Consider the following 19,470-nt stretch of genomic DNA (forward strand, 5'->3'; position numbering starts at 1 on the left):
GGGGGCGGGCCAACTGGGGTGGGAGAGGCCAATCAAGGGTGGGGCAGCTGCAGGGAGGGGCTGCGGGAATTGGCCAGCTGGCCCCACCCCCAAAGTGGCGTCATAGTGACCAGTTGTTCTGGTCGTTATAGATTCTGGTGGCTGGGTTTTTATATATATAGATAGTCAGTTTCAAATCACTTCTTTTCACTCCAACTTCACATTCAAGGTTAAATCAACACACTCACATAAAATGTTCCTTTATCAAATTATCAGGCAGTTAAGCCACTCACCATGTGTTTGGCAAAGCTCCCACTGGGACCAGTGTTGCGTACCAGGTGCCCTTCAGAGGGGAAGTTAAAGCTGCCAGTGTTCAGGTTTTCTCGTGTGGAGTGATTACCAAAGAGAACAAATGGTTGTCTATTAGGGCTAGAGTGGCAAATTAAAAACATGTGATTAGAAAAGACTCCTGGCTTGGGCACCTTCCCAGTGAGTGAATTCTCGGGCTTTTCTAAGTGGCATCATGCAGTCTCAGCAAAGTGGTCAGTTATCATCCACCTTATGGTCATCATAGTACCATGCTCTTTTTTCTTTCATAGCACCAAACAGAGTTTATAATTATATATTTCTTTTTTAAAATATATTTTTATTGATTTCAGAGAGGAAGAGAGAGGGAGAGAGATAGAAACATCAATGATGAGAGAGAATCACCAATTGGCTGCCTCTTGCACACCCTCTACAGGGGATCGAGCCTACAACACAGGCATGTGCCCTTGACCAGAATCAAACCCTTCAGTCCGCAGGCCACGGCTCTATCCACTGAGTCAAACCAACTAGTGCTGTGATTATATATTTCTTTGTGAGGTTGCTTGTCTAATGTCTTCTTTCTCCACCACACTATACATTCCGTGAGGGCAGAGACCACGTCTGTTTTATTTTTTAACCATGGATCTCTTACTTATTATTCATATGTTTTCAATAAATATTGAATGACAAAAGGTTATTTTTAAAACATAGTTCTGCTATGGGCCAAATGTTTGTGTCCCCATAAACTCATATGTTAAAATTCTCACCCCCATTCTTAGCGCCTAAGAATGGATCCCTCATTAAAGGGATTATAGAAGAGGCTCTTATAAAAGAGGTTCCAGAGTGATCCCTAGCCTTTTCTACCATCGAGGTTACAGATAAACACAACCATCTATGAGAAAGTGGGTCCTCACCAGACACTGAATCTGCCAGCACCATGATCAAAGATGTCCCAGCCTCCAGAACTGTGAGAAATACATGTGTTTTTGTTTGTGTATAAGCCACCCAGTTTATGGTATTTTTGTCATAACAGCTAAAACAGACTGCGAGTTTCCTCTATCATCTAAGCTTTCCTTAAAATGCTCTTAGTGTATATCATGCGGAAAATTCTTTGCATTTCTTTTCATTACTCTTAAAAATACTTCCTTAAGCTTCAGGCCAACAGGACTCTTAAAAGTAAACATGACTGATTTTTCTTCTGAAGCTTAATTCAAGCTAGGTGACACTTTGGGCAGAAAAAGATGACTGAATCCTAGCCAGGGTAATTTGTCTCACTATCAGACTGGATTGGAATTGGGGAAGAAAAGAAAGGAAAGATCTATTCTCATTTATCCATCAGAGGAACTATCCCCTCCTGATTATCGTGACAAGAGTGGTGCTGAAGGAAACACATCAAAGAAAACAAATGCATATGTACCCTCACAGCTCCCATGTCTTCCTGGAGCAGGACCTTTATGACTAGATGATGCCACTTATTCCCTACAAGCCACTGCCCAGCCCTTGCACATTCTGCTTCCTCTAGCTTTCCTGGGCTGGGATGGAATAAAAAATTCCTTTCTTTAGGTTTCAGCAAGCTACAATGTTCTAAAAGCTAGTTTACAATAAAACTATATTTTTAAAAATACTGTCAGGCTGATGTGGCTCAGTGGTTGAGCGTTGACCCAAGAACCAGGAAGTCAGGGTTCAATTCCCAGTCAGGGCACATGCCGGATTGCAGCCTCGATCCCCAGTAGAGGGCATGCAGAAGACAGCCAATTGATGTTATTGATATTTCTCTCTCTCTGTCTCTCCCTTCCTCTCTGAAATCATTTTAAAAAATACAAAAATACAAAAGCAGTGAAACAATTTTACAGAATATGGATTTCTTACCCTGTGATGACTAAAGTCAACTCATATTTTCATAATTCTAGCTTCTAGACTCAGATGCTCCTCCACCTCCACCCTTCTTTGCCAAACCCATTTTTTCTATTACCATTCACCTTTCTTTCCCAAGAACCTTACCTGTTTTCAGTGATATGGCTAGAGATCATTCCATGACTGAAATAACTTCTGAATGGCTAAAAAAGAAGCAAACATTGTACATGTTAAGATCATAATCTTATAAAACAATCACAAAACCTCTCATGTATATTTGTATGAACTAGTATGTATAAATATACACTGAGTGGCCAGATTATTATGATGGGCCAGATTATTATGACCACCCCACCAGTACTTCGTTGGGCCACCTTTTGCCTTCTATACTGCGGCAATTCTTCTTGGCATTGATTCCACGAGATGTTGAAAGGTGATACGAGGAATCTGACACCATGCCTGATGAATAGCACTGTCCAGTTCTGTGAGGTTTGATGGTTGTGGAATCAGCTGCCTGATGGCTCTTTTAACTTCGTCCCACAAATGCTCAATTGGATTGAGATCTGGTGATTGTGGAGGCCACCTAAGCAAGGTAAAGTCTCCCTCATGTACCTGAAACCACTCCTGCACAATATGAGCACTGTGGCATGGCGCATTATCTTGTTGGAAGAAGCCATATCCATTGGGATACGCCATCAACATGATAGGATGAACTTGATCAGCAATGATACTTAGGTATGTTGTGCTATTCAGACGTTTATAGTGATCTGGCCCTCTAGCAACTTCAGAGGGAAATTATAGCTAATTTGCCTACAAACATGAGGTGGTCATAATACTCTGGCCACTCAGTGTATATACCCATAGTTTGTGTGTGGGGGTATGTGGAGAGAGATGTATGTTTGTAGTTTATCATAAGAACATGGAAGGACATATGTGGTGGATAGTAAAATGAATTTTGGGGACAGGTAACAAAAAAAACAAAGCAAAGGAAAAATGACAAGAGGCTGCAAAAGAAAAGGAAAGAAAAAGAAAGGTAAAGAAAAGAAATTCTTGTCAAATTTTATAGTTTTTAAACGACTGAAAGGAAATTGGAACAACCACCATCTATGGTCCAAGTTACTAACCACGTGGGAATCTTTTCTTTTATTAAAAATTTTTCCCTATATTGTCAATAAAAGAATATATGTTAATTCTAATTAACCGAAAATCAGCAATGAGGAAGAATCCAAGGAACTTAAGAAGTACACTGATAGATGCTGTGCATAGTGCTAGGTTTAACATTAATCAAAAATTGATATGTGGGTTCAAAAATTTAATCTCCTTAACTAACATCTATTGCCCTCCCCTCCCCCATTATATAACTAATATATGTTTATTTTAGAATACAATAAAAGCCACATACAATCTCTAAGAACTATTAACATTATGGTACATTTTCTTCAAATCTTTTTTCTATGGTACATCCATATAATATATGATTGTACCAAAATTTACTAAATAGTCTTTTATTCCTAGAAATTTACATTGCTACTAACTCATCTACACTAATAAAAGAGAAACATGCAAATTAACCATCACTCTCCTACACCCACCAGCCAATCAGGAGCAAGTATGCAAATTAACACAGTTAAGATGGCAGCAACTATGGAGCTGAAGCAAGCAGGAGGCTTGGGCTGCCCCGGCGATGGAGGAAGCCAAGCTTCCCACCTGCCCTGGCTGGCCCTGGGCTCCGCTCAAGGCTACAAGTTTCAATTACAGAAGATAAATAAATCCCAGATACCTGCTTCCAGCCCGCCCTAGCCTCCACTCAAGGAGGCACTGAAGAAAAAAAAAGAAAAAGAAAAAAAGGAGAGGCTGGGAGCTTGGGTCACCGGGGGGCATGGCCAGCCTGAAAATGGCCATCAGCCCCTCACCCAGGCTGGCCAGGCACCCCAGCGGGACTCCCCCCTCCAACTCTGAAGGGGCTGTGGGCAGCCTGAAAATGGCCCTCAGCCCCTCACCCAGGCTGGCCACACCCCCATGGGGTGAGGGTCCCCGCTGGGGGGCTTGGCCAGCCTGAAAACGGCCCTCAGCCCCTCACCCAGGCTGGCCAGGCACCCCAGCAGGACCCCCACCCTGATCCAGGACACACTTCAGGGCAAACCAGCGGGCCCCCACCTATGCACCAGGCCTCTATCTATATTAATAAAAGGGTAATATGCTAATTAGATTGGGAGACCTTCCAGGAGACCTTCCAGACGTTCTTCTGGACAAAGCCATGGTGGCAGGGCCAAGGTAAAGGCGGTTAGAGGCCAAGAGGGTAGGGCAGTTGTGGATTTGATCAAGCTGACAGGGGAGTGGTTGGGGGTGATCAGGCTGGCAGGCAGAAGCAATTCAGGGCAATCAGGTAGGCAGGCAGGTGAGTGGTTAGGAGCCAGCAGTCCTGTATTGTGAGAGGGATGTCTGACTGCCGGTTTAGGCCCAATCCCTGTAAACCGGCAGTAGGACATCCTTCGAGGGGTCCCAGATTGGAGAGGGCGCAGGCTGGGCTGAGCGACACCCCTCACCCCGTGCACAAATTTTGTGCACTGGGCCACTAGTATAATAAATAACACTGTAAGAACTCTGCAGAACTTTTAACTGCATTTCTGATTATTTCCTTAATGCAGATCAGGAAATTGAATTATAGGGTAAAATGCCAGAACTAAATATGCCAAATTGTTTTTCAAAAAAGTTTTATCAATGTGCAGATCCACTTACAATTATATGACTATGCCTATTTTAGGGTATCACCCTAAGTACTATCCATTAAATGTCCACTTAAAAATATATTTGTCAAGTTGATAAATGAAAAATGGTACCTCATTATTGTTTTATTTTACATTTCTTTGATTTTTACTAGTAATGAAGTAGGTTATTTCAGATATGTTCAATGAACATTTGGATTTCCCTTTGGTAATTTACTGTTATTTACATCCTGTAGATGTTTATCAATTGGAGTTTTGGTACTTGTCTTACTTATTTGTAAAGCCTATTTACATATTAAAATAATAATAGCTTAAAACGTACTGAGGGGTTTACTATCTGGACTGTGATAGGCATTTAAATGTATTATCTGAAATAATCCTCATAACAACTTATGCGGTTCATTCTATCATTAACCCCTCTCTGGGGATGAGTTGGCTAAGACACAAAAGTTAATTAAGTGGTCCTAGGTCACAGAGTTAGTGTGAACCGAATAGCTGGGATTCTAACTGAGTAGGCATTTGGGAAAAAAAGGTAAAATTAGGTCCACACACATACAAGAATCCCAAATGAATTATGGATCTAAATTTTAAAAATCAAACCATACAATTTCCAAAAAGGTGAGCTCCTGTTTAAACTTAGATGAAAGCCTTTACTTATACAATGATTCAAAGTCCAGAGGGAATATAAGGAAATATTAATAAATTTACATAAAAATAAAAAAGTGTGCATGACCAAAGAAAAAGGAATTGATGAACACTGAGGAAATATCTGAAATACATACCACAGACAAAAAGTTAATAACCTAAACATATAAAGAACTCTTTAAAAGTAAGGGACAAAAGACCTAAAACCTATGCTCTCCATTTCAGTTAATATTGTAAAATGTTAAAATGGGAAAAAAACATGAAAATAAAATATAAAATGGCCTTCAAACAAAAAATGCAAATTCAAATAATACCAAGATGCCCTGGTAGGGTAGCTCAGTTGGTTAGAGCATCATCCCAATAAGCCAAGGTTGAGGGTTTGAACTCCAGTTGGGGAACATACAAAGAAACAAACCCTTGCTGGTTTGGCTCAGTGGAGAGCGTCGGCATGGGGACTGAAGGGTCCCAGGTATGATTCCAGTCAGGGGCACATGTGCGGGTTGCGGGCGCAATCCCTAGTGGGGGTTGGGGTGTGTGTGTGGGAGGCAACCGATCAATGATTCTCTCTTATCATTGATGTTTCTATCTCTCTCTTCCTCTCCCTTCCTCTCTAAAATCAATAAAAACAACAACAACCAATGAATGCATAAATAAGTGGAACAACAAATCGATGTTTCTCTCTCTCTCTCTCTCTCCTCCTTCTCTCTCTAAAATTAATAAAAGATACCATTTCTTATCTATGAGATTGTAAAAAATTAAAAAGTATAACAACACATTCTGTTGGTGAGACTGTGGTGGAACAGGCACTTGCATGTATTGCTGGTGGGTATGCAAATTGGTACAACCCTTCTGAAGGGAAATTTGGCAATATCTAATACAAGTACATAGGCACTTACCTTTTGACCCAGCAATCCCATTACTAAGTATACAAATCTCCAACAATATTAAAATACATAAGCACAGTTATTTACTATGCTACTGTTTACAAGAACAAAATATTGGAAACAACCTAAATGTCCATACATGAGACTGGTTGAATAAATTAAATAAATAAATACACACAGTGGATTACTACGTGTTATAAGAAGACTGTGGAAAATCTTAATGAACTGACCTGGAGAGAGTTCCAGGATATATTGTTAAGTGAAAAAAGCAAAGAAGATATTGACTACATATATACTACCCCTCAATAAAAGAAAGAAGAGGATATAAGAAAATACACAGGGCCCACCCGGCATGGCTCAGTGTTCAAGTATTGACTTATGAACCAGGAGGTCAGGGTTCAGTTCCTGATCAAGGCACAGGCCTGGGTTGCGGGCTTGATCCCCAGTAGGGGTGCGTATGCAGGAGGCACCCGATCAATTATTCTCTGTCATCATTGATGTTTCCATCTCTCTCTCCCTCTCCCTTCCTCTCAATAAACATATATTTTTAAAAAAGAAAATACACATGTATCTGATCATTTGCACAAGAGACAGAAAAGATACACCAGAAACTGAAGAGATTTGTTACCAATTGGTAGTAAAGTGAATGGAAAAAGAGTGAAAAGAAGGGAGGAATGAGAACAAGGTAGTAAAAAGCACGGAGAGACATGTCACTGAGTAGACCTTTTTGAATATTTTTCACTCTTAGAACCAATAATAAGAGAAGGAAAAATAACCTAAAAAACTGAGAAGTGCATCAGTGACAGATGGGACAACTTCAAGTGGCCTAATATAGAGGTATTTGAGTCTCTAAAAGAAAGAAGGACAGAATTTTTTTTCCAAACTTGAAAACTATAAATCCACAGATCTAAGAAGCTCAATAAAATCTAAGTGCAAGAAATATGGAGAAATTACAGCAAGACACATTATAATCAAATGATTCAAAAACCAGTAATAAAAGAAAATCTTAAAAGCTACCAGAGGTAAAAAAATCATCTGTTATGTACCAAAAGAACAAAGATAAAGATGAAATACTTCTCATTAGAAACAATGCAAGTGAGAAAGACAGTGGACATCTTTCAGGAGCTGAAAAAAAACACACCTGTCAACCTAGAATTCTATAAATGGAAAAAACATCTTTCAAAAATGAAGGTGAAATAAAGATTTTTGTTCAGATATACAAAAGCTGGAAAAATTACTCATCAGAAGATTCACACCACACACAAACACAAAAAAAAAAATAAAAAAAATTGAAGGACATCCTTTGGGAAGAAGTAAATCAGACCAAATGGAAACCTGGGTCTACATAAAGGAATGAAGAGCACTGAGAAGAGTAATGACATGGGTAACTAGGTAAGATTTTACAATTATTTAAATCTATTTTTGTTTTTGTTAATCCTCACCTGAGGATATTTTTCCATTGGTTTTTTTAGAGAGAGTGGAGTGTGTGCGTGGGGGCGAGGGGGAGAGGTGGAGAAACAACTATGTGAGAGAAACGCATCGATTGGTTGCCTCCCACACAAGTCCTGAAGGGAGCTGGGGATCAAACCTGCAACCTAGGTATGTGCCATTGCCTAAGAATCGAACCTGCAACCCTTTGGTACTTGGGCACACTGGCCAGGGCTAAATATTTTAAATAATATTTTGAAAGAGTAAAAAGATAACTATTTAAACAAAAATAACAGCAATATATTGTGAGTTTTCAACATGATGTAAACCCAAAATGCATGACAACAAAGATCAACTCTGGATAAAGCACAGGAAAAGTGAGGGCCTACAGTGCAAGCCCACCTTTGGCTCAAGTGCAAGCTAAAGACTGCTCTCTGTTTCTCCCTGTTGACTAGATTTTGGGATAGTCCTGTGGTTTGGTTCTTAATTTAGATACTTCAGTTTACTCACGGAGTGAGTCTTAGCCAGAACTTAGTAACTTCAATACTGTTTGCCAAGAAAGGATGCTTGGTGTTACTTTGAGGTTCAACTGACAAAGGTGTAGTACTCACTGGTGGAGAATTATTCCTAGGCGTATTAGTTAGTGCCTAATAGAATTCCTAACTGACAGAGGCACCACCACACTAAAAAATGAGTAGACTTACAGAAAATCACAGAAACATGACTCCCCCAACTTTTTATATGAGTTGACATGGGGTTAAAAACTTCTTTATGGCATGAGACAAAGCTTAAGAAAATGATAACCAAAACAAATTAGCATTGGTAGTGTTGTATTCTGAAAAAAAAAAGTAAAGATAAAAACAACAAATAAATCAACCAATTTCTTCTTTCCCTTTGACCCTTCCCATACATACCTCACCCGCCTGAGATTCAGAAAGCTCCAGCAGGAAAGGAATTTCTGTGTCAAAATTAGCAAAGAAGTTAGTCCACTGATGTTCAAAAGCCATCAAATCCTAGGAAAAAAATAAAAAGATAATGCATTTAGTCATTTAAATAAGGTACTTTAGAAAATCAGAATCATGAAGCTGCGTCTGATCTCAAAATACTAGACCAATTAAATATGTTGTTTTAAGAGGTGGTATCAAACCACTGGTACATGGTACCACATGGATGGACCTCAAAAACATGCCAGGTGAAAGAAGCCAGATATAAAAGGCCACTTTGTATATGGTCCATTTATATGAAATACCCACAAAAGACAAATCTATAAAGGCAGGAAGTAGATTGTGGTTTGCATGGGCTGGGAGTGGGAATGAACACAATGGAACTTTTTGGGTTGATGAAAATGTTCTAAAATTTAATCCTGGCAATGGCTGCAGAACTCTGTACACTTACTAAAAATTATTGAATTGTATACATAAAAAGGGTGATTTTTTTGGTATATAAATTATACTCTAATAAAACTGTTTTTAAAGGATAGTAACGGCCTCCAACTGCCTTACTTTATTTATTTTCTATTAACCTATTTTTTATTGATTTTTAGAGACAGAGAGAGAGGGAGAAACATTGATTTGTTGTTCCACTTACTTATGCATTCATTGGTTGATTCTTATATGTGCCCTGACTGGGGATCGAACTCACAACCTTGGCGAATTGGGAAGAGGCTCTAACCAACTGAGCTATCTGACCAAGGCTCATTAACATAGCTTTTATTTTATTTTTTATTTTAGTTATATAAAATATTACAGATTTCTTTCATTCAAACAAGTTCACTAAAAGTATGTACATATATACATACATATATAAATATATATGTACATATTTATGCTTTAAATATAAAGTTACTATGGAATGTCAATTGGTGGGGAAATACTACTTCATTTCAATTTAGAGTTTAACAAATTCAGAAACAGTTGATTGTAGATTGAAATTCTAGGTTCAATTGAAGTTTCTGCCACCCAATATTCTTTAAAAATTTTTTAATTCAGTTTTTATTTTTCAATTACAGTTGTCATACAAAATCATATTAGCTTCAGATGTACATCCCAGTGATTAGACATTATATACCTTACTAAGTAATCAACCTGGTAAGTCCTGTACCCATCTGATACCATACATAGTTATTAGAATACTAGAGGCCCAGTGCACGACATTTGTGCGCTTGGAGGAAGGGGGTTCCCTCAGCTGGCCTGCACCCTCTTGCAGTCTAGGACCCCCAAGGGATGTCTGACTGCCGGCTTAGGCCTGCTCCCCACTGCTGCTGTGCTCGCCAGCCATGAGCGCAGCTTCTGGCTGAGCGGTGCTCCCCCTGTGGGAGCACACTGACCACCAGGGGGCAGCTCCTGCATTGAATGTCTGCCCCCTGGTGGTCAGTGCATGTCATAGTGACTGGTTGTTCCGTTCAGTCGATTTGCATATTAGGGTTTTATTATATAGGATTATTGATTATAGTATTTCCTATGCTGTACTTTACATCCCCATGACTATTCTGTAACTACCAATTTGTACTTCTTAATTCACTTTTTTCACCCATGCCCCGAACTCCCATTCCATATGGCAACCATCAAGTGTTCTTTATATCTATGAGTCTATTTCTATTCTGCTTGTTCATTTATTTTGTTTTTAGATTCAATTGTTAATAGATATGTATCTATTGCCATTTTATTATTCTTATCTTTTATTTTATATTTTCCTTCTTCTTAAAGAAAACCCTTTACATTTTATGTAATACAGGTTTGATGGTAGTGAACTCCTTTAGGTTTTTCTTGTCTGGGAAGCTCTTCATAAGTCCTTTGATTCTAAATGATAGCTTTGCTAGGTAGAGTAATCTTGGTTGTAGGTCCTTGATTTCCATCACTTTGAATATTTTTTGCCACTCCCCTGTGGCCTGCAAAGTTTCTGTTGAGAAATCAGCTGTCAGTCTTAAGGAAGCTCCCTTGTAGGTAGTTAACTACTTTGCTCTTGCTGCTTTTAAGATTCTCTCTTTTAAAAAATAATTTTTAAAAATGTTATTTGTTGCCTTAGAGAAAGAGAGAAAGAGGGAGAGGAGGGGAGAGAGCAGGAGAGAAACACTGAGTTGTTTCATTTATTTATGCATTCATTGGTTGCTTCTTGTATGTGTCCTGACTACGGATCAAATCCACAACCTTGGAACATCAGGACAATGCTTCATCCACCAGAGCTACCCGGCCAGGGTTGGATTCCCTTTGTGTTTAACCTTTTGTATTTTAATTATGTGTGTTGCTGTGGGCCTCTTTGGGTTCATCTTCTTTGGGACTCTCTGTGCTGCCTGGACTTGTATGTTTATTTCCTTCACCAAGTTAGACAAGTTTTCTGTCATTATTTTTTTAAATAAGTTTTCAATTTCTTGCTTTCTTCTCATTCCAGAACCCCCATCATGCAAATATTAGTGCACTTGAAGTCATCCCATAGGCTCCTTACACTATTCATATATATATTGAGGAAGGAAGAGGGAGAGAGGGACAGAAACATCCATGATGAGAGCGAATCACCGATCTGCCACCTCCTGCAAGTCCCTGACCAGAATTGAACCTGGGACCCCTCAGTTCGCATGCTGATGCTCCATCCACTGAGCCAAATCGGCCAGGGCACCTTACACTATTCTTATTTAAAAAAATTATTTTTGCTTTTTGCTATTCTGATTAGGTGGGTTTTTCTTTCTTTTCTTCTTCCTTTCTTTCTTTCTTCCTTTCTTTTTCTCTTTCTTTTTCTTCCTTCTTTACATTTCAAGTCACTGTTTTATTTCTTGGCTTCATCTACTCTGTTGATTCCCTATAAATTATTCTTCATTTCAGTTAGTGTATCCTTCATTTCTTACTGGCTCTGTTTTTTTTGTTTGTTTGTTTTTTTATGGTTTTTTGCAAGTTCAGACATTTGGATCTATGGCATGGAATTGCTTCTGAATCCAATAGATTGCTTGTCTCCATTTTGTTTAGCTCTTTTTCTGGAGTTTCACTCTATTCTTTCATTTGGAACACATTTCTTTGTTTCCTAATTTTGGGAGCTTCCCTGCGTTTTTTCTATGTATTAGGTAAAGCTGCCCCATCTCCTGGGCTTGGTAGAGTGACCCAATGTAGTAAGTCCTGTAGGGGTCCAGTGGCACAGTCTCCAGGTTCACCCAAGCTGGCCACTCCAGGTGTGCCCCCTACCCCAACCCCATGTGGGCCATGAATACCCTTCCTGTTGTATTTGAGCCTTGATTGTTGTTGGCACGTAAATGGCAGTAATTTATCCCAAGGCCTATCAGCTGTAAAAACTGGCTGCGATGCAGGGCCTCTCCCCATGGACCAGGACTTACTTCAGTGGTGCTCTGGTGCTCACTGAGTGTCCCCCTTAAGTGTGTTGCTTATGGAGATGGATGGGTGGTGCTTCAACATGGTCTGAAGCTGTCTATCAGGTGTACTGGCTCTGGGGCCTCTAGAGCAGTGGTTGCCAACCAGTGGTCCATGAAGTCCACTACTCTGAGAGATGCAGGCCAAGGTCAGCCTGCCTATATTCTGCCTAGGGTCATCTGGTATAACCTACAAAGCAATCTACAGATGGCTGCTACTTGTGCAGGGCTTGGAGGTGCCTAGGAGAGGCCAAGCTTCGAACCAAGGCCAGTTGCTGCTACTTCCAGGCCTGGAGCCACTTAGCTAATGGTGCAGGGTACATTGAGGCCAGATGCTGCTCGTTTGATTTTATGAAAGTCTGAAACAAGAGCCAAGAGGCCATTCATATGGAAAAGCCACTGGAAGAAGCATGGGTGGGCCTGCAAGTTGGTGAGGGCGGGGTTTCAGGGAATCATGAGGACAGGCTGACCAGTATAAATCAGGTTGGTGGAGACTCAGGTATGGCACCTGCCTGCTGGCTCTGTGGGGGGATGGCTTAGAAACGGAACAATGGCCTCTGCCAGCACTTCTGGTGTGGAGAAAGCTTCCCCTCCACTTGCCCTGATGCCAGACAGTTCAGTTCCTCCCCATATGTCCCTGGTGCCTTTCAAGCTGCTGCTCCAGCGCTAGAACTCAGAAAGAATGAGTTGGAATAAATCTGTGAGGGCCCTTTAATAGGAACTGCCTGGGACTCCAGCAGCTCTCTGTCTCACTCAGCCACAATCCCTGTTGGTTTTTATAGCCAGAACTTATGGGGACTCTTCTTTCTGACACAGGAACCCTGGGCAGGGAAGCCAGGTGTCCTTTGCTCTTCAGGGAGGACCACTGCAGTGGAGATATCTCTCCCAATATTTATCCACTTCACGTGGGTGTGGGACCAGCCTGTTCTGCATCTCCACCCCTCCTATCAGTCTCAATGTGGCTTCTTTTTTAAATCCTCAGTTGTAGGACTTCCATTCAGCTAAATTTCAGGTGGTTCTGAATGATAGTTATTCTGCAGTTTAGTTGTAATTTTGATATGGTTGTGGGAGGATGTATCACATTTTCCAAGTGCCTTACTTCACCAACCCTTGTTGGGGAGAGGGAGTTGTATATTTATTTATTTAGTTAATTCTCACCCAAGGATATTTTCAATTGAGTTTTAGAGAGAGTGGGAGGGATGGGGAGAGACACACAGAGAGGAACATCAATGTGATAGAGAGAAATAGACTGGTTGCCTCCTGCACATGCCTGAACCGGGGTCAGGGATCGAGCCTGCAACCGAGGTGTGTGCCCTTGACTGGAATCAAAACTGGGACCCTTCAACCCATGGCCAACTCTCTATCCACTGTGCCAACCCAGCTAAGGTGAGGCAGTTATTTATGAGGCACCTACAGGATGATACAACATTTAGTGCCAAAAGGGTCATATCAAATGAAGCTTTGTTCAAGGACAAATTAGTTGACTTTAGTTAGAAGTTTTGTGGTTCTTGAGGTGGCCAGTGGCCCAGAGGCCTCTCCTCCCTCATAACATCTTTTTAGTGGTCGCAGGAGTATAAATAATTCTGCGCCTTTCCCAGTTGACTCGCCTCTATGTGAAGCCTGCCTTCCTCCACCATCCCAGCTGCCTTTCAGTCTCCTCTCTAATCTCATTTCTGTTCCCAACTACCACACATTGCTTTATGCTTCTGGCTATTCTTTAAGGCACCATCAGTTAACCAAAAAAAACCCACCAGCTATGACTTGCTTAAGATACAACATCTTTGTACTTATTTTGAAGTTGCTGATAATTTGTACTCAAATTGGACAGTCGTCTTCACTGTCCATCTCACAGTGTAAGTGTATGTAAACTGGGCATCCAGTCTAATGCCTTGCTCACAGGAGGCATTCTGTTTGCTGTACTAAAACTGGCTGGACAGATCTATGCTCTCATCATTCTTCTCTTTCAGGTGAGAATACACAACTACTCAGACCTGTGGACTCTGTATTAGCTATGTACTGACTGTACTTCTGACCTTAGGCATCAAGCACAAGGGACCTCTGCCAGGAATACTATTGTAAACAACATTCTCAAGTGGCTTCACTACTTACTGCTCAGATGATCTATATTTTATTTAGATGTGTGGATTTATGTATACACATATATGTATATTACACATAGATTATATACATATATGTAAAATTATTTTCAGTAACCATGTAGGTGACAGTTCTGATACTGTTTTCTGAATGTTTTATATATAATGTAGGATAAAAAAATTAAATATGCATATATATACATGCACATGGGGAGGGGAGGTGGAAGAGGATAGAGGGAGAGAGGGACAATGAATTTCCTAGCTCTGTCCACTGAAGAGATCTAAAAACAATGAGCAAACCAGTAGCAATAAGTATTCCTACCACCTAGATTGTGGTATTGAAATGCTATTTCCCACTCAAAATTTACTAGAGATATGACCATAGAGATATGACCAGGTCTGAATTAACTGAGCCTCAAGATTCAAATATCATAGTCAGAAAATATGGAAGATGGGGGCAAGGGGTGTAGAGGATGTTAAATTACATCACGGGAATGCAATCAATAAAATCTCCATGAAAACAGCTACAAGACAAATGATCTGTTTTTTTCAACAAAAATACTAGTATAGCGGTGGAGGTGGGGGAGGAGACTGGGGAAAAACAAAGAGATGGAAAGGAAACCTACAGATTAAAAGAAACCTAAAATATATAGCCAAGCAAAGCTAAACTATGTATTTATGGAAGTACATTTGGATGATAACTGCAAAAAAAAGTAAGGAGGAGATTGCCATAGAACTCATGACAGTGTTATTCTTGGTGGAGGAGAAAGGAGGCGATGGATTGCTTCTGGGGTAGCTAGTATGTTTCGATTGCTTCATAATAATTATTAGGTTATACTTTAGTTTTATGTTGTTTTCTGAGTCTGTGTTATTTTAATAAAAATCTACAAAAACAGAATATATATTTGTTACAGAAAACTCAAAAAATAAAGAATAGACATCATTATCAACATTTTGTGAAATACTCTCATCCTATTTTTTACATATGTACTTTATGTACACCAATATATACTTGTAATTGGCAATCTACAATTGCCTGGGTCAGACTGTCTTGTCATACCACCTCTGTGCCTCGACCCTGTAAATTAGACCTTTTCATTTAAGATCTAGACCCACTACTATGAGGTCTAATCAGTGGCCCTGATCCTACCTAAGTCCAGGACAGTCTTCCCACTTTGGCATTGGATTACTCCCACAGGGCCTCCTGGACTCTGGAGAGAAGTACACTCCCTATTCTTCCAGCACTCTAACCACAGATCTTCAATGTATGTTCAACTCATTTAGTCCTAGATCCACTCCCCATTTCCATCTGGCTACCACTACAACTTAGCACTGAGAGTATGTTCAAATTCAGAAAGACCTGTGCTGGAACCTTTGCTCCCCCTCTTACTGGCTGTGCAACCTTGCAAGGAAATTAACTCTCTGAGCCTCAAATGCCTTATATGTGTAATGTAGGACTACTTTCTAACTTACAGAGATATCACAGGAATTAAATGAAATAACCTATATAAAGTACTTATTACTAGACCTTGCATAGATGTCTATCATCCTTCACAATTTCTCTGCCTCTACGGTCAGCTAGCCCAAGATGGCTGAGAACATGTGAACCTCCCCCTTGACTTTCTGACATGTGTCTGCTCTCTCTGACACCCATAATGCAAATTACTAGCCTCATGGAAGCCACAACAGAGGTTGTCCAACCCAGTTTAGGTCTGTGCCTCGCTTGCTTGGCTCTGTCCAATCCTTGGGTAATAACAGAATGCTTCACTTGGTTAAGCTTAGAAAAACAAGAAGAACCAATATAGCTACTAATACAAAATACACTTTATTTTGTTTTTCAATTGTATTTAGAAATAAGCTCAGAAAGTATATTTCCATTTTAGTGGCCTACATGGTAACACCTATCTTTTTAAAAAAATTTTAAAATTGATTTTGAGGGAGAGAGGAAAGGAGAGGGAGAGAGAAACATCGATGTGAGAACGCAACATGGTATCAAGCCCACAATCTAGGCATGTGCCCTGACTGGGAATCGAACCAGCAACCCCTCAGATACACAGGATGATGCTCAACTAATTGAGCCACACCGGCCAGGGAAGGTGACACCTATCTTGGTTTGGATCAATAACAAGAAGCAGATATACAGCTGAACAGTAGCCATTCTCTATGTGAAAAACATTGTGTGCTTTGGGGGGATACACAGAAGACAGATACTTTGCCCTTAGAAGACTTCCCTGACAGAGGTGGATGTGTCAGCACTAATTACAGAATAAGGTAGAATGAACTGTTAAATACTACTTTCAGCTCCACGTTGTCACTAAATTGGAAAATGCAGCCATGGCCAGTGTGGCTCAGTTGGTTGGAGTGCTGTCTCAGACACCAAAGGTGGTAGGTTCCATTCCAGATCAGAGTAGGTGCCCAGGTTGTGGGATTCAATCTCCAGTTGGGCATATATAGGAGGCAACCTATTGATATTTCTCTCTCATATTGGTTTCTCCTCTCTTTCATCAATAATAAATAAAATAAATAAATGAAATGGAAGATGCAATAAATTTTAATACTAAAAATAATTAGTATTATATATGAAACATTCACATATATATACATACACACACATATGTGTGTGTGTGTGTGTGTGTGTGTGTGTGTGTGTGTGTATTTAAATCTTCCTAACATCTTGCCCACTTTGTAAATAGGAGACTGAGGCACTGAACAGTAATGTGACCTGCCAGAGTATGCAATACTATCAATTAGCAAAAGTGGAAATATAGCTAGGTAAGAGATACCCAGAGCCTGTGTGCTTTCCACCAGACACACTCTTCTCTTTTTCCCAGCACACTATTTTGTGCATTTCTGGAAATGGATACTGTCCATGTACGTGGAACTGGTCAGTTGAATCTCATGATGAAGAAGGGAAAGTCTATCTGCACACTCTTCCAGGTCAAATCCAGAAGACAAGCTCAGATAGATATCAAGGTCAGATAAGCAGCAAAGGTATGAAAACCCCAAGAAACATGCCAGTGTGCCTTGGCCCTTGGCCAGTGGGGAAGGATTTGGCCCTAGGCTGGCCCTGGCAGTGGCAGCTCTCAGGTGGCTCAAAGGAGGAAAAGAAGCTCAATTTTAATACTTAAAATTACTTCAAAGAATTACATAAAATAAAAATGAGACTATGAAAGTAAGTAAAATAGAAATAGCAGTAAGACCACCACTTGAAGTTTCTAATACACAGAAACACAAACTGTTTTACAAAGATGGAAATATATTCTGCTTTTTTACTAGTAGTGTTCTCACCAAACATGTTTCTACATCAAATCTCAGAGGAGTCTGCGTTTTCGCTCTATGGTATGTGACCAAGACGCATGGAACTATAGGTTCTCTGGCCAGCAGTGATTGACCAACAAGAAAAAAAGCCTAGGTGCCAATTCTGGCTGAAAGATTAAAGGTCTTCTTGGCAAAGGGAAAATACATAGGAATAGGAAAAGTATTTGGATGGTGGAGAGAAAAAGGGGTTTTAGAGAAGTTTGGAAGTTATGAATCAAGAGAAGAGAAATGAAAAAAATAGCTCTTAAATATAGATGTGAATTGGTGTCCTTTTAAATAATTTTTAGAAACACAAGTAATGATTAGAATTGCATTTTTATTTCTTCTGGTTGTTGGACTTGGATTTTATTAACATTTGTAGATTTATCACAAGAGATCCCTGAACAAATTTATAGTCATTTTTATACATATTTATTTTATTTTGGGATTTGCTGAGCTTCTTGGATCTATGGATTGATGCATTTCATCAATTTGTGAAGTTCTTGGAGATTACCAATCCAAATTTCCTGCCCTATTTTCTCTCTACTCTCCTTCTGGGACTCTAAATATACTGTTAGATCATTTGACATTGTTTTGACAGATACTGGATGCTCCACTCCCTTGCTCTTTTTTTCTTTGCCCTTCAGTTTACAAACTTTCTATTGACCTATCTTCAAGTTCACTGAACTTCTATTCATTGGTATCTAGTCTGCTAGTAAGCCAATTTTATACATTCTTCTTTTCTGATATAATGTTTCCCATTTCTAGCTTTTCCATGAGTTTCTTTTTATAGTTTTCAGGTCTGATCAAATTCTTCATCTCTTCATGCATGTTGTCTCCTTTTTCTTCCATATACTTTGAAATTTGTATTAGTTATTTAAATTCATTGGTTAATTTCAACATTTGGGTCTGCTTCTATTGAGTATTTCCTTTCTTGACCCAGATCATATTTTCTTGCTTCTTTATATTTTATAATTTAAAAAAACCATATACCACTCATTTGGTATGAAAGAACAGTAAAAACAGGAAAATAATATTTACCTCTAGGAAAGGGCACACGCTTTCTTTTGTTAAGACACTAAAGTAGAGATCTAAGTCAATTTGATATGTAACTGGCCTGGGTCTGGATATTATTGCATTTTTAGTTGGATTTTATTCATCACCAAATTAAAATATTTTGAGGATGGGTATGAACTTCAGTAGAAACTTTGCTCAGAGCACTAGCCAAGATTCTAAAAATCTCTGTGTTGTATAGATGAACCACAAGCTTTCTGGACTATCACTCCCTGCTTTACAAACTGGCTACCAGTTTTGGGGGTTGCTAAGGAGTTCTCTTAGCTCTCCGGTCCCCCTGGATCTTTCTATGTAAGGAAACCCTTCTCTATCTTGCTGCCTTACCCCCAACCTTAAGAGGGTAGCTACTTAAACATTGTAAGTACCTGGAATGCCTTCAAAGGATTGCTCTGTTCTTCTGCTCCAATCCAGGTGATAGTTGAGTGGCAAATGCCTTAAGGCGGATGGTTTTCAACTTTCTGGCCTGCCCCCCGCAGCTTTTGGTGACTACCCTGAGCACTATGAGATACAGTTGATGGCCTTCAACAGCTCTTTTAAAGGTCAGCTAATTTCTATTTATCCCTGTCTAAGATGGATTCCTCTTCCTTCTGCTGCTCCACCAGAAATTAGAACAGTATCCTATGAAGGGCCCTACATTTTCCGAAACAGTTCTTTCAGCTTTCTTTGGATCTTCAGCTTGCTAATGGTTTTATTTTAAAACTATTATTTTGTTGCTTATTCAGGCTTTTTTGGTTGTTAGGGTGATAGCAATGATTTCCTTTGACTTTCTATATCCCTAATTGGGAGTGGAAAAGCTTGGTCACTTTTTTTCTTCTTTTGTGAATAGCCAA

At 39.7% G+C, this 19,470-nt stretch overlaps 1 protein-coding gene across 1 annotated transcript in view; it reads right to left on the reverse strand.

The window, feature by feature from the left end:
• Nucleotides 1-19,470, reverse strand: part of LOC102764707 (chromosome unknown open reading frame, human C20orf194) — a 107,157-nt gene that overhangs the window by 69,303 nt on the left and 18,384 nt on the right. The window contains exons 8-10 of the mRNA XM_015560217.1: nt 8,737-8,835; nt 2,287-2,342; nt 273-408 (exon numbers count right to left, since the gene is read on the reverse strand). Coding sequence (XP_015415703.1) covers nt 273-408; nt 2,287-2,342; nt 8,737-8,835 — 291 coding nt within the window. The remainder of the gene's footprint in view (nt 1-272; nt 409-2,286; nt 2,343-8,736; nt 8,836-19,470) is intronic.

This window comes from Myotis davidii, unplaced genomic scaffold (genome assembly GCF_000327345.1).
Source record: "Myotis davidii unplaced genomic scaffold, ASM32734v1 scaffold32, whole genome shotgun sequence".
Taxonomy (NCBI): Eukaryota; Metazoa; Chordata; class Mammalia; order Chiroptera; family Vespertilionidae; genus Myotis; species Myotis davidii.